Source organism: Rhincodon typus, chromosome 37, assembly GCF_021869965.1.
Source record: "Rhincodon typus isolate 14 chromosome 37, sRhiTyp1.1, whole genome shotgun sequence".
Classification (NCBI taxonomy): Eukaryota; Metazoa; Chordata; class Chondrichthyes; order Orectolobiformes; family Rhincodontidae; genus Rhincodon; species Rhincodon typus.
The window spans coordinates 21,735,067-21,748,706 of record NC_063368.1 but is presented as its reverse complement, the minus strand read 5'-3'; the positions used below and the strand labels follow the sequence as shown (position 1 = coordinate 21,748,706).

The 13,640-nt window shown below is 44.9% G+C and overlaps 2 protein-coding genes across 2 annotated transcripts in view; both read right to left on the bottom strand.

Annotated features, from left to right (window-relative positions):
• Positions 1 to 11,555, bottom strand: part of LOC109924453 (circularly permutated Ras protein 1-like) — a gene marked incomplete at its 3' end in the record, with an annotated part of 79,396 nt that extends 67,841 nt beyond the window's left edge. The window contains exons 1-3 of the mRNA XM_048617390.1: positions 11,107 to 11,555; positions 10,666 to 11,028; positions 2,089 to 2,235 (exon numbers count right to left, since the gene is read on the bottom strand). Coding sequence (XP_048473347.1) covers positions 2,089 to 2,235; positions 10,666 to 11,028; positions 11,107 to 11,221 — 625 coding nt within the window. The remainder of the gene's footprint in view (positions 1 to 2,088; positions 2,236 to 10,665; positions 11,029 to 11,106) is intronic.
• LOC109923235 (glycogen [starch] synthase, muscle-like) overlaps positions 11,251 to 13,640 on the bottom strand; it is a 64,015-nt gene continuing 61,625 nt past the window's right edge. Inside the window, exons 19-20 of the mRNA XM_048617600.1 lie at positions 11,568 to 11,678; positions 11,251 to 11,263 (exon numbers count right to left, since the gene is read on the bottom strand). The gene's annotated coding sequence lies outside the window, so the exon portion shown is untranslated. The remainder of the gene's footprint in view (positions 11,264 to 11,567; positions 11,679 to 13,640) is intronic.

Below are 13,640 nucleotides of genomic sequence, written 5' to 3'. Positions count from 1 at the left end.
AAGCAATCAGCAAAACAAGACCGTGAAGCAAAGGAGGAGAATTAGACCATTTGGCTCATGAGTCTGCTCTGCCATTCGATCACAGCTGATGTGTTCGTCAACCCCATTCTCCTGCCTCAGCCATGTAACTTTCGATCACATTAGCAATCAAGGACATATCTACAAAAACCGAAAGAACTGCGGATGCTGTAAATCAGGAACAAAAACAAAGTTGCTGGAAAACCTCAGTAGGTCTGGCAGCATCAGTGAAGAAAAAAAATCAGAGTTAACGTTTCGGGTCCAGTGGCCCTTTCTCAGAACTCTATTCCTCAGAACTGCTTCAAAGGCCCCAGGAACATATCTATCTCTGTCGATTTGACAGAGTGACTTGGCCTCCACAGCCTTCTGTGCTAATCAGTTCCACAGATACACCACTCTCTAGCTAAGAGATTCCTCCTCACATCAGTTTTAGCGGGTCACCCCTCACTCTGAGGCTGTGCCCTTGGATCTTCATCTCTCTTACGAGTGGAAACATCATCTCCACATCCATTCCATCCACACTTCTCAGTATTCTGTAAGTTTCAATCAGACCCTCCCTCATCCTTCTAATCTCCATTGAGTTCAAACTCAGAGTCCTCAACTGCTCCTTATATGGCAAGTCCTTCATCTCCAAATCATTTTTGTAAATTTTAGCATCTTGTAAAATCTTAGCATATCAGCGAACCAGTGAAGTGTTCTTTCAGATATTGGCAGGTTGGACCAGAATATGGGGATTGTACCATGGTTAGATAGTACGGGCCCTAGGACTTTCATTTCAAACAAGGAAACAGCTTAGTGATGCCTGTACCAGCTCAGTGATGAAAAAGCACTCAATTATCACATGAAATACAGGAGGAAGGGGAAGCAGAAAATGCACTCTGACTGGAGGCCTTCACTGGAAAAAGCATTTTTTTCCCCAAATAATGTAGCAAGCTGTTGTGATCTGAAATTTACACCCAATAAAGGGATATTCAAATTATTACATGCAAAAGATAATGGGATAAATACTTGAAGGAAAACCCTGCACGTCTATGAGGAAATAACAGGAAAGTGGGACTAATTAGATCACTATTTTAAAGAAATCACTGTGGCATGATGAGCCAAACTGCAACATTTTGTGACTATATATCTTCAGTCTGCTGTTATTCATAATGTCCCAACAAATAGCATTGCCACTGATAATCCCACAGAGAAGCAACAGTGAAAATTCCATCACTTTAATCTAACGCTTTATCGTTCAACGATCTCCCCGTCCACATGCCCACCCTTGCTTTTAGTTTTTCCATTTTAAGTCTTTAACGTAGTACATCATTAAAAACCCATATAAGGCAAATTTACTGCATTTCTTCAAAGAACTAAAGCTAGTTCAGCATGGCCCATGTTTACAGGAATCCAAATAAAAATCGAAAGAACTGCGGATGCTGTAAATCAGGAACAAAAGCAGAAGTTGCCGGAAAATCTCAGCAGGCCTGGCAGCATCTGTGAAGAAAAAAAATCAGAGTTAACATTTCAGGTCCAGTGACCCTTCCTTTACTTTAACTCTGATTTTTTCTCAGCTGCTGCCAGACCTGCTGAGCTTTTCCAGCAACTTCTGTTTTACAGGAATCCAAGCCAGCTCATGCAGATCAATTCACCTTTAAACAGGATGACAACCCGATCCCTTGTCATGGTCAATTCAAAGGAGCTAAACGGGACCAACTTGTGAATTGCATCATCCAACTGATTCCCATTGACAATTTCGAATTGATAAATTCCATGTGTTTGGAAACCTGATACTATTGAGGCCACATGAAGAAAAGACTCAGCCCCTACACTTTCCCCATAACCTCCCCAAGACACCGAAAGTGGGTGATGAATTTCTGCACATGTCACACATACAACTTACCAAAAATCGTTCCTTCTGCTTGGGACAAAAACAGGTTACGACATTGCTAGTTTGTAAAGTTTCCACAATTTGCAATAATGCCAGACTGTTTATTTGTTTGATTCAGTTTCATACCTTCCCAGTACTTGGAAAAATGTTGCTATTATTCTCAGCCTCAAAATCCCACGCGCAACAAATTCACTTACTTCTATCCGGCAAAGGAGGGGGCAGAGAGCGGGAAACTGGCAATGTCCAGTGTCCAGGCCCTTTAGTGGGAGGCAAATCCAGCAGTTGCACATAATCAGGCACTTTTTTCAAATTCCTTGGTCGAGGTGGAAGTGGAGGGGGTGTGCCTGCAATTGAGCAAAAACACAATAGACACAAAGATAAATATTATATACACCAAATAAACAACAATCATTCCGCCCAAAATGTCTCATGGGCAAATAAGGAATAAGCAAATAAAGAAATAAATAAGCATCTAACCCTGACTTTGTTATCAAGCCTGCCAACAAGGGTGGTGCTGTTGTAGTCTGGCGTACTGACCTCTACCTTGCAGAGGCTGAGCGCCAAATCTCAGATACCTCCTCCTACCTTCCCCTGGACCATGACCCCACCATGGCACATCAGGCCATTGTATCCACTACAGTTACGGATCTCATTTGATCTGGTGATCTCCCCCGCCTCTGCTTCCAAGCTAATAGTCCCCCAATCCCGCACAGCTCGTTTCTACCTCCTGCCAAAAATCCACAACTCATCTCTTCCTACCTTGACTCAGTCTTCTCCCCCGGTCCAATCCCTACCCTAATACATCCATGATTCATCTGATGCCTTATGCTGGTTTCAAAGCTTCCAGTTTACCGGCTCCAGCCACCTCCTCTCTACCATGGATGTGCAATCCCTTTACACATCCATTCCCCACCAGGAGGGTCTTAGGGCTCTCAGCCTCTTTCTGGAGCAAAGACCTGAACCATCCCCACCCACCACCACCCTCCTCCACTTGGCCGAGTTTGTCCTCACCCTCAACAACTTCTCTTTCAACTCCTCTCATTTTCTTCAGGTAAGAAGGGTTGCCATAGGTACCCATATGGGCCCTAGTTATGCCTGTCTCTTCATGGGGTACGTGGAACATTCCTTGTTCCAGTCCTATTCCGGCCCCCACCCACAACTCTTTCTCCAATACATTGATGATATCATCGGCGCTGCTTCCCTCTCTCGTCTGGAATTGGAAAACTTCATCAATTTCGCCTCCAATTTCCACCCTAAACCTCACTTTCACCAGGTCTATCTCTGACTCCTCCCTTCCCTTCCTCGACATTTCTGTTTCCTTTTCTGAGGATAGACTGGCCACTAATATCCATTACAAACCCACCGACTCCCACAGCTACCTGGACTATACATCCTCACACCCCACTTCCTGTAAAGACTCCATCCCATTCTCTCAGTTCTTCCGTCTCCGTCGCATATGTTCAGATGAGGCCAACTTTGACAAGGGAGCCTCCGAAATGTCCACCTTCTTCCTCAACCAAGGATTCCCCAGCTCCGTTGTCGACAAGGCCCTCAACCAGGTCCGACCTATCTCCCGCACTTCCACCCTCACCCCTTCTCTTCCCTCCCGCAACAGCGATAGGGTTACCCTTATCCTCACCTACCATCCCACCAGCATCCACATCCAGAAGATCATCAGACACCATTTCCGCCACCTCCAGCAAGATGCCACCACCAGACACATATTCCCCTCTCCTCCCTTGTCTGCCTTCCGCAGGGACCGTTCCCTCTGGGACACCCTAGTCCATACTTCCTTCACCACCAACACCTCCCCACAGCCCTATGGCACCTTCCCTTGTAACCGGCGAAGGTGCGACACCTGCGCATTTACCTCCTCCCTCCCCAGTATCCAAGGGCCCAAACATACCTTTCAGGTGAAACAACACTTCACCTGCACTTCCCAGAATCTAGTCTACTGCATTCACTGCTCACAATGTGGTCTCCTCTACATTAGGGAAACGAAGCGTAGACTTGACGACCGCTTCGCAGAACATCTACATTCTGCTCACTAAAAAGACCCTGAACTACCCATTGCCTGCCACTTCAATGCACCACCCTGCTCCCTGGCCAACATCTCTGTCTCTGGCTTGCTCCAGTATTCCAGTGAAGCCCAAAGCAAGCTGGAGGAACAACACCTCATTTTCCGCTTGGGGACCCTATAGCCCTCCGGACTCAATATGGAGTTAAATCATTTTAGGGCCTCTCCCATGTCCCTGCCCCCCACCCCACACACCAGGCCTTGTTACCACATAGCCTGCCATCACACATCCCGTTGTTAGTCACTAACAGTCCCCATTAACAACTATTCACCCTCCCAGCCTGATTGTTAGCAACTCCTTTGTCTGTCCAACTGTCTTTCTCTCTCTTTGGGCTCTATCCTATCATTTACTCCCTACCCCACCCACCTGCCTATTCTCAGCATATAAACTGACGTTTTCCCAGCCACCATCAGCACTGAGGAAGGATCACCGGACCCGAAACGTTAACTCTGTTTTCTCCTTCACAGATGCTGCCAGACCTGCTGAGCTTTTCCAGCAACTTTGTTTTTGTAAGAACATTCAACCCATCTGGTTTGTCCTATAATCCCCTATAGTACCTGTCTCTTCAGGTTCAGTCCAAACTTGTCCTTTACTCAGTTATAATTGGTCATTTTGTAAAAATGCACCTTCAGTCCTAACACTGCAAGTCTACACTTTCACCGAAAACTCTTCCACGCTAAAGATGGTGGTTTAATCCCCTTTGTATGGCAGCCTAGTATTGAAATGATTTGCCAGGAGTGACTGCCCTATTCACTCATTCGCCATACATTGCTGCTTCAAGTAGCTTGAAAAGCTGAGTCACGCTCATACATTGCTGGTTGGCTGTGGAACATATTGGTAAAGAAGAGGTAAATGTGAAATTTGGCTTTATTTGGTGAGAATCCTGTCCCTTTGGACTTGGGCCTTCACCTGGGACTCTACTGCCCAGACTTCAACCAAAAGTCACACAATGCACAAGAAAGCTAATGGATGGTATTTGGGCCTTGGGCATCACATCTTCACCAAGGCATCTGCCTCTTCTCCATTTCAGGCAGCTGCAGGTATGACGTAAACGAGGCCCACAATTTTGCATAGGATAGAGGGGTAGTAGCCATGGAGTAGTACAAATCATGGATTTTGCTACTTGAACTCCTCCTGCCTGCCTAAAACATGTTCCCCACCCAAATCCATGATCAACATTCGGAAGGTTACCATTTACTAGAAAGTGAATTGAACTAGCCATATACATAATGTGGTTACTACCCACCAGCTTCCACTGCTACCACAACAACACTTCTCAACCCTTTAAAAGGACTCCATTCTCTTATCCCAGTTCCTCCATTTCATCTGTTCTATTGATGCTAGCTTCTCAAATGGTACTTCCAATGTGCCTTCTTTGTCTCTCAACCAAGGAATCGCCTCCAATTGTGCTAGACAGGCCCCTGGGCAGTGTCCTACTCAATTCCCACACATTTGCGCTCAACTCTTCTCCTGCCTCAGAATAGCGATAGGGTTCCCTTGTCCTCAATATCCATCCCAGCAGCCTCCACATTGAATGGATCATCCTCTGCCACCAAACATACCTTTCCTTCCCCTCCCCTGTCAGACTTCCATAGGAATGTTTCCCCCTGCCAGGAGCTGATCCAGTCCTCGATAACTCAAAACAACTCATTTCCCCCTCCCACAGCTCCTTCCATTGCGAACATAGGAGAAATAACTCTTGTAGACGTTGGCGCATTCACCAAGTTGGGAGATTTGATAGCAGACGTTTCGTCCCCTTACTAGCAACTAAACGACACGACCAGATGTCCTTGGTTTCAATACACACAGACGAGAAAAACCACACTTTCAACTGGGACAACACTACTATCATTGGGCAAGCCAAACAGAGGAGAGCCAGGGAATTCTTGGAGGCTTGACATTCATCCACAGACTCCATCAACAAACACATTGAATTAGACCCAATATACTGACCATTACCACGCACAGCCAGAACCAGCACTTATCGGAAGAAGCAAAAACCAGGCCAAATAAATTTAAACCGGCACAAGATAACAGCACTTCACAGGAGGCTCCACAGCACTGAGGATGTCACCTAGTAAGGGGACAAAACGTCTGCTATCAAACCTCCCAGCTCTGTGAACACGCCAACATCTACAACCAGCACCCGAGCTACAAATCTTCACCCAAACTCTGAAGTAACTCGTGCCCTTTTACCTCCTGCCTCCTCAGTGACCAAGGCCCCAATATTCTTTCAGGTGAAGCAGCTAATTACTTGTACTTATTTCAATCTAGTCCACTGTTCATATTGCGATTGCTACATTGAGGAGACCAAAGGCAGATGGGTAACTACTCTACATTACACCTCCACTCAGTCCACAAGCAGAGGGAAAAAAATAAACCCTCAGGGTAAACTAGCCAGTAATACAAAAATGGACAGTTAGAACTTGTTTTTTAAATATAAGGAACAAAAAAAGCCAAAGTGAATATGGGCGCCTTAGAGAGTAAGGCTGGGAAAAAAATAATGAGGAACCAGGTAATTGACGAGCAGTTAAATAAATTGCATCAGTCTTTGTGGTTATGAACTTTAACGTCAAACCAAAATTACTAAGTAACCAACAGTCAAAAAGGGAAGAAACATAAATACAATAACTCTCACTTGAGATTTTTTTTTAGGAAAACTAATAGGACTAAAGGCCAACTGGTGCTCTGGGCATCACAGATTACATCCTAGGATATTAAAGGAAGTAGCTTCAGAGACAGTAGATGCATTACAGTAATCTTGGAAGATTACATTGCTTTGATTCCTTTAGTTCTGGAAAGTCCCAGAGGATTGGAAAACTATCAAACATAACATCTTTATTCAAAAGGGAGGGTGACAGGAAATGGGCTATTGCAGGCCAGTTAACATAACATCTCATATAAAGAAAATGCTAGAGTTTGATAAAAAGATGTATTAGCAGATAATTTAGAAATACATAATATGATCAAGCAGAGTTAGCCCAGCTTCATGGAGGGAAATCTTGCTAAAACTACAGTAAAATAAGTAAGGCCATACTTGGAACACTGAACAATTTTCATCGCATTCATGGTTATAAGAACAGGGATAGGTCACTTAGCCAGAGTCTGTTCTGCCATTTAATACAATTGTGGCTGATTAAACACTTCAAATGCCTTTTACCCACATTACCCACTTTAAGCCATTGGTAATCAGAAATCGGTCAACCTTCACCTTACCTTTGCCTCTTGAAAGCAAAAGGGCAGGTAGATAAGGTAGTTAAGAAGGCATGTAGGATAGCTGTTTTTATTAGTCAAGGCATTGAACACAACAGCAAGGAGGTTATGATGGAGCTATACAAGACATTAGTTAGATTACACTGGTTAGCTGGAATACAGTGTGTAGTTCTGATTGCAACACTATAGGAACTGCATTGGAGATAGTGTGGAGGAGATTCACCAGGATTTTGCCATTATTGGAGCAATTCAGCTAAGACAGACAAATAAGACAGGCTTGGACTACAGTAGAGAAGGTGGAGGGGGACACTGATTGAAGTGTACAAAGTGCTGAGGTGGATAGACATAGTAGATAGGGAGAAATCTTTCCCCTTGGTAGAGGGGTCAATGATAAGGGGCACAGTTTTAACGTAAGGAGTAGGAGGTTTAGAAGGGATTTGAGGAACGTTTTTTTCAATCTTGAGTGTTGTGGGTATCTGGACTCACTGTCTGAAAGGGTGGTAGAGGCATGAATCCTCAAGATATTTGAGAACTACTTAGATAAGCATTTCAAACACCACAGCATAAAGGGCTATGGGCCGAGTGCTGGAAAATGGGATTAGAATGGATAGATGTTTGATGACTGGGACACAATGGGCCAATGGGCTTTTATACATCCTGTAAAAATTCTACACTTTATTAAACATACTGAAATATTGATCTTTCTACAGCCCTCTGCATTTTTGACTAAAGTGAGTTTAGAAATCAGAAAGATGCACATTGAAATTATGAATCAAGCTCATATGTTTTGGTTGCTTTATCCAAAGAAAGATTTACTTGCATTAGAAGCTGTCCAAAAAAAAGTTCACCAGTCTGATCCCAGGTATTGAGGAATTTTCTTATGAGGAGAAGTGGTCTGTATTCATTGAAGTTCAGAAAAATGAGAGGTGATTGTATTGAAACATTCAAAATTCTTAGGGGACTTAACAGGGTAGATGCAGCAAGGTTACATCCCCTTTTGGGAGCGTCTAGGATCAGACAGCACAGCCTCAGAGTAAGGAGTTGCCTGTTTTATGTTGTGGACATGTCAGTGTTGGACTGAGGTGGACAAAGTCAAAAAACAATCACACGACTTTAAGATTCAAGAAGAGGCTGCCAGTTTTAGCATTGTTACCTTTCTGTTTGTAAAGTCAGTGGCTTACACCTTCTCTCTCACACTACGCCTGAAGAAGGGGCTGAGCTCCAAAAGCTTGCATTTTCAAATAAACCCGTTGGACTATAACCTGGTGTCACGGGGTTTTTGACCTTGCCTGTTTTAGACAGTGAGGAAGACAAATTTCTTCTCTCAGAGAGTAGAGGATCTGTGGAATTCTTTACCAGAGGGCTGAAGAGGCCAGGTTGTTAAGTATATTCAAAGCCGAGACAGGAAGATTTTTAATCAGTAAGCGAATCAAGGGTTAAAGGGAAATGTCAGAAAAGTGGAGTTCAGGAATATCAGATCATCCATGAAACTTTTTGATATTAACTTGTGGGACGTGAGTATCACTAGCTGGCCAGCATTTATTGCCCATCTCTAGTTGCCCTTGAGAAGGTGGTAGTAAACTGCCTTCTTGAACCACTGCAGTCCATGTGCTGTAGATAGACTTACAATACCATTAGGGAGAGTGTTCGAGGATTTTGACCCTGTGACACTAAAGGAACGGCGATATATTTCGAAGTCAGGATGGGGAGTGGCTCAAATTTGAACTGAATTGAATGATTTATTATCACTTGAATTTAAGGGAAAATACAGTGATAAGCTTCCACAGTTGCCACGCTCTGGTGTCATTTTGAATAACTTAAAATAACTGAAAGAGAATTCATCTTTGTTCCATAACCGCTGCTCCAGGACAAGGCTTCACGCTGATGCCACCCAACGCTTTTTTCTGGACCCACCAACACTGGAATTGCCACGTTCCAGGTGCCATCTCTCGACACTGGGTCCACCTCGCCTCACTGCCGCCAGCACCAGACCCATCAACATTACAGCCTCCACCTCTTCACCGCTGGGCCCACCTCATCTATGTCAATACAGCCAGGTCCACACTTACCCTTCCACCAATGAAAGACAAGAATAAAGAGAGGGAAAAAAAAGTGGACAGAAAAAGAAACAGACAAGTCCTGGACTCAGGAGCCTGAATCTGCTTACCCCTACGCAAAATGGAAGGGAAACTGCAGGTAGTGTTGTGTACCCATGTATCTGCTGCCCTTGTCCTTCTAGACAGAAGTGGTTGTGGGTTTAGAAGGTGCTGTCTAAGGATCTTTAGCGAATTCCTGCAGCACATCTTGTACATGGTAAGCATTGCTGCTACTGAGTAACAGTGGTGGAGGGAGTGGATGTGTCGCCAATAAAGCGGGCTGCTTTGTCCTGCATGGTGTCAAGCTTCTTCAAAGTTGTTGGAGCGGCACTCATCCAGACAACTGGGGAGTATTCCATCACACTCCTGACTTGTGCCTTATAGATGATGGACATGCTTTGGAAAGTCAGGAGGTGAGTTACTCACTGCAGTATTCCTTGTCTTTGACCTAGTCTTGTAGCCACTGTGTTTACATGGCAAGTCTAGTTGAATTTCTGGTTAATAGTAACCCCAGGATGTTGATAGCAGGAAATTTCATGAGGATTAAGACCATTGAATGTCAGGGGACAGCAGTCATTCCTTGCCACAAGATCTCACTGAATGGCAGAGCAGACTCAGTGGGTTTAATGATCTACTTCTGCTCCTATATTTCATGGTCTTCCAGTTGCTTGCTATTTTCAATGAACCATTTTGTCTGGATGCTATCACTTCAATTCTAGGCCTGATGCAGGATTCCAATGAAGGCCAACCCAAGCTGGAGGAACAGACCTTTACAGCCTTCAGGACTCACTGAGTACACAAGTTCAGACAATTAATTCTATTCTCCTCTTTTGCCCCCCACCAACCAATAAACCCCAGTGCCGGCTTTCTTTTGGTTTTGCTTTCAGTAGAGATACTATTCTATTATTTAGACCTAAGCTTTACTTCAATCACTTCTTTTGCTTGGTGACATGTGACCTCTAACCTCCCTTGTCCTCTAACCTTCTCCCCACCTTCTCAACTTTTTCTGTAGGATAACACCTTCACACTTCTACACCACTTTTCCATTCTAAAGAACAATCATATTGGACCCAAAATATCAATGTTATTCTCTCTCTACAAATGCTGCCATATCTGAGTTTCTCCAGCATTTTCTCTTTATTTCAATCTCCAGCATCTGCAATATTGTAATTTTGTTGAGGAGTAACTTTGCTGCAAGAAATAAATCATCATTTAAGGCCAAGCTTTACAGAAACTTTGAGAAATGACCAGGGATCCATGTCCTATGAAAGGCAGACAGAGAGAAAAACCTAAAGAAATGTTCAGGAAATGGCAACGATCACTGGTTAGGAAAACTGTACCAAGAACAGAAATAATTATTTCTACAAGTTATTTTGAAAATACTGACCATGGGCATTGTCACCAAGGCGATGCCTGGGGTGTAGAGGCTTGGCCAGGTGCTGGGTAGTTTGAGAGCCAGAACTCCTCCCATCTCCACAGTAATTGCTTGAACCTTCTGCCACATCATAGAATGGTTCTGCTGCTGTGATGTCACTTGGAGCAGAACTAGATGCCAGGTCGCAGAGTCCAATGTCTGGGCTAAAGCTCAGCTTGTCATCAGGGGCAACAGCAATTGCTGGGTTCAAATTGTCATATATGGGTCCTTCACTTTCCACAGAGTCAACGACAGAGGCACTGCCAGGTTCCTTTCCTTCATATGTTGGGTTGCAGTCTACCAATGGGTCATAGACATGAGCCAATGGCTTTTTATCTATCAATAATCAGGAACAGGGGTCAGTGAATGAATGTGATCATTGAAAATAAAACATGATTACTTACAAATACTTACTCAGAACAGTGTTCCTTAAAGTCCCCATTGGGTGGTTTCTGTAAAAATCAGGTTGCTGCACCGGGCGTGTCTTGACAGGACTATCAATGTAAATATGACTACTGGCAAACTCCATTTTGCTGACCAGCCAATAACACAATGCTACACACCATCAAATCTGGAAAGTTAAAACAGTTGTTTAAAAAGTCACTATCTAATGTCAACACCCAACCTATCACGTCACCTCTTGACCCCAATATTTAAATCGACTCCAAGGTTTGCAAATTGATGAGAGAAAGCTTCTTCACTGAGAGCCCGTGTTCTCACCAAGGCCCCACACAGGGAGCTCGAGTGGGGTAATAGCTGGAGGATGTGCCCGGGGCTGGACCTTGAAGCCGGCAGCAAGTGGGAGCCCGCACCACCACTTCAACTTCCCCAGGTCAGGGCTTCGAGCAGTCAGCTCTTGATAAACACCGCCTTACCTTTTTTTCCTGTTTTTCCAAAGGTATTGTTTCCGGCACTGCCCTTCAATTGGATCAGGTGTGAAACCGTCTCCGTTCACAACAAGTCATTTGAATAAGATTGTTGTCAGCCTGTGGAATGCAAAAAGCAGTTAGTCCTGATTTTAAAGCAGCATGACGCCCTCAAACCCACACCTTTCGGTGAAAAGGATATCGATGTATTACACATAATTGTCTTACATTGTGTCGATTGCAATTTAAATAATACAATGTACTGCAACAATATTTTAAGGACAGATTAACAAATGTTTCCACTATTGCAGTTTAAAGGGTTGGCAAATCCTTCAAAGTTGAACTTTAGACTCGCTAAACAGGTAATACTTGCTCGCTGCTACCATGACAATCTTGTTTCTAAGCAACTTGAAAACCAAAAGAGCATAAGATACAGGAGCAGAATTAGTGTCAACACAGTGTGGAGCTGGAGGAACACAACAGGTCAGGCAGCATCAAAGGAGCAGGAAAGCCGACATTTCCAGTCAGGACCCTTCTTCAGGACTGTGGAGGGGGGAGGGGGGGGGGGAGCTGGGAAAAAATACAGGGAGGACGGGTAGTGCTGGGGGTGGGGAGGTAGGTGGCATGGTGATAGGTGGATGCAGGGAGAGGGTAACAGGTGTTAGTAGGTGTAGACAGATTCACCCCGATAACTTTCCTGTTCAGGAATTCATGAAGGGAGATAAAACTGCTTTTGACCCTATTAGCTGGAGGGAAGAACAGAATCACACATGTACACGCATGAACAAGCCCCCATGTCAGCCCCAGAACTCGGATTATCAGACAGGAAGAAGCCTTTCAGGATCCTGCTGATAATGGCCGTGGCTGCTGCAATATAGTTGTAACATAGACCAGGATTTTCCAGTGGCCAGATAGTCATTTCTGCAGTATAGATAGTAGCTGCATGTCAGGCCCCTACAAAATCCCACAGAGATAATCTGAAAGAATTACCTGGGAAATTCAAAATTCTGATGGAGGATTTCCCTCTTTCTGGAAACCTATGAAAGTAAACCTATAAAAATTTACAATTGGAGGATTCGTTGCAGTTAATAAATAGTCACTTAGATTATTTAATACTTAGTTTAACTCAAGTAACTATTCAACTAACCTTCTCAACTACACCACACCCCCAACCCCACAATCTGGTCCAACATAAAACGCCCTGCACTTGGGAAGGAAATCCAGCTGTCACCTGACCCAATATCGGTCATCACCATCCCCCTCTCGAGTCCCAACGACTCTACTGCACCATCGCTCTGGCATTGCCTCCCACAACTCTCCCTAGTTGCTAGACCTCACAACAATGACCCTCTACTCCCCAAGACCTGAAAAAATATCCCCTATCCTCCCAGAGACCTGGCTCTGCTTGGGACCTGACAAACCCTACACTCACTGCCTGAACCAATGCACCTTTCTGCTCCCAGGACCGGTCCCCCACCTCCCAGGATACCAGTCAACCCTGTGTCATCCTGGGCCCACCTAAGAATCTACCTGGTCCCCTTCCCACCCCGCTTACCTGTCACCCTACACCCTGCACCCTGCTTTCTGATGAAGGGTCTAGGCCCGAAACGTCAGCCTTCCTGCTCCTATGACACTGCTTGGCCTGCTGTGTTCATCCAGCTCTACACCTCGTTATCTCAGATTCTCCAGCATCTGCAGATCCTACTATTTCTATCCCTGCTCACCTTACCCACTCTGCACCCCATTCACCTGCCACCCTACCCACTCTACACCCTGCTCACCTTACCCATCCTATCCACCCTGCACACTGCTCACCCTTCACCCTATCCACTCTGCGTCCACTCACCTGTCACTCTACCCACTCTGCACCCCACTTACCCATCACCCTATCCACCCTAGCTAACCCCACTCAGCTATCACCCTACCCACTTGAACCCCACTCATCTGTCACCCTGCACCCCACTTATCTGTCACCCTACCTATCTGCACCCCGCTCATCCTACACCCCTTGGCACCCAACCCACCCTGCACCCTGCTCACCTTACCCATCCTACCCACCCTGCACCCTACTCACCTTACCCA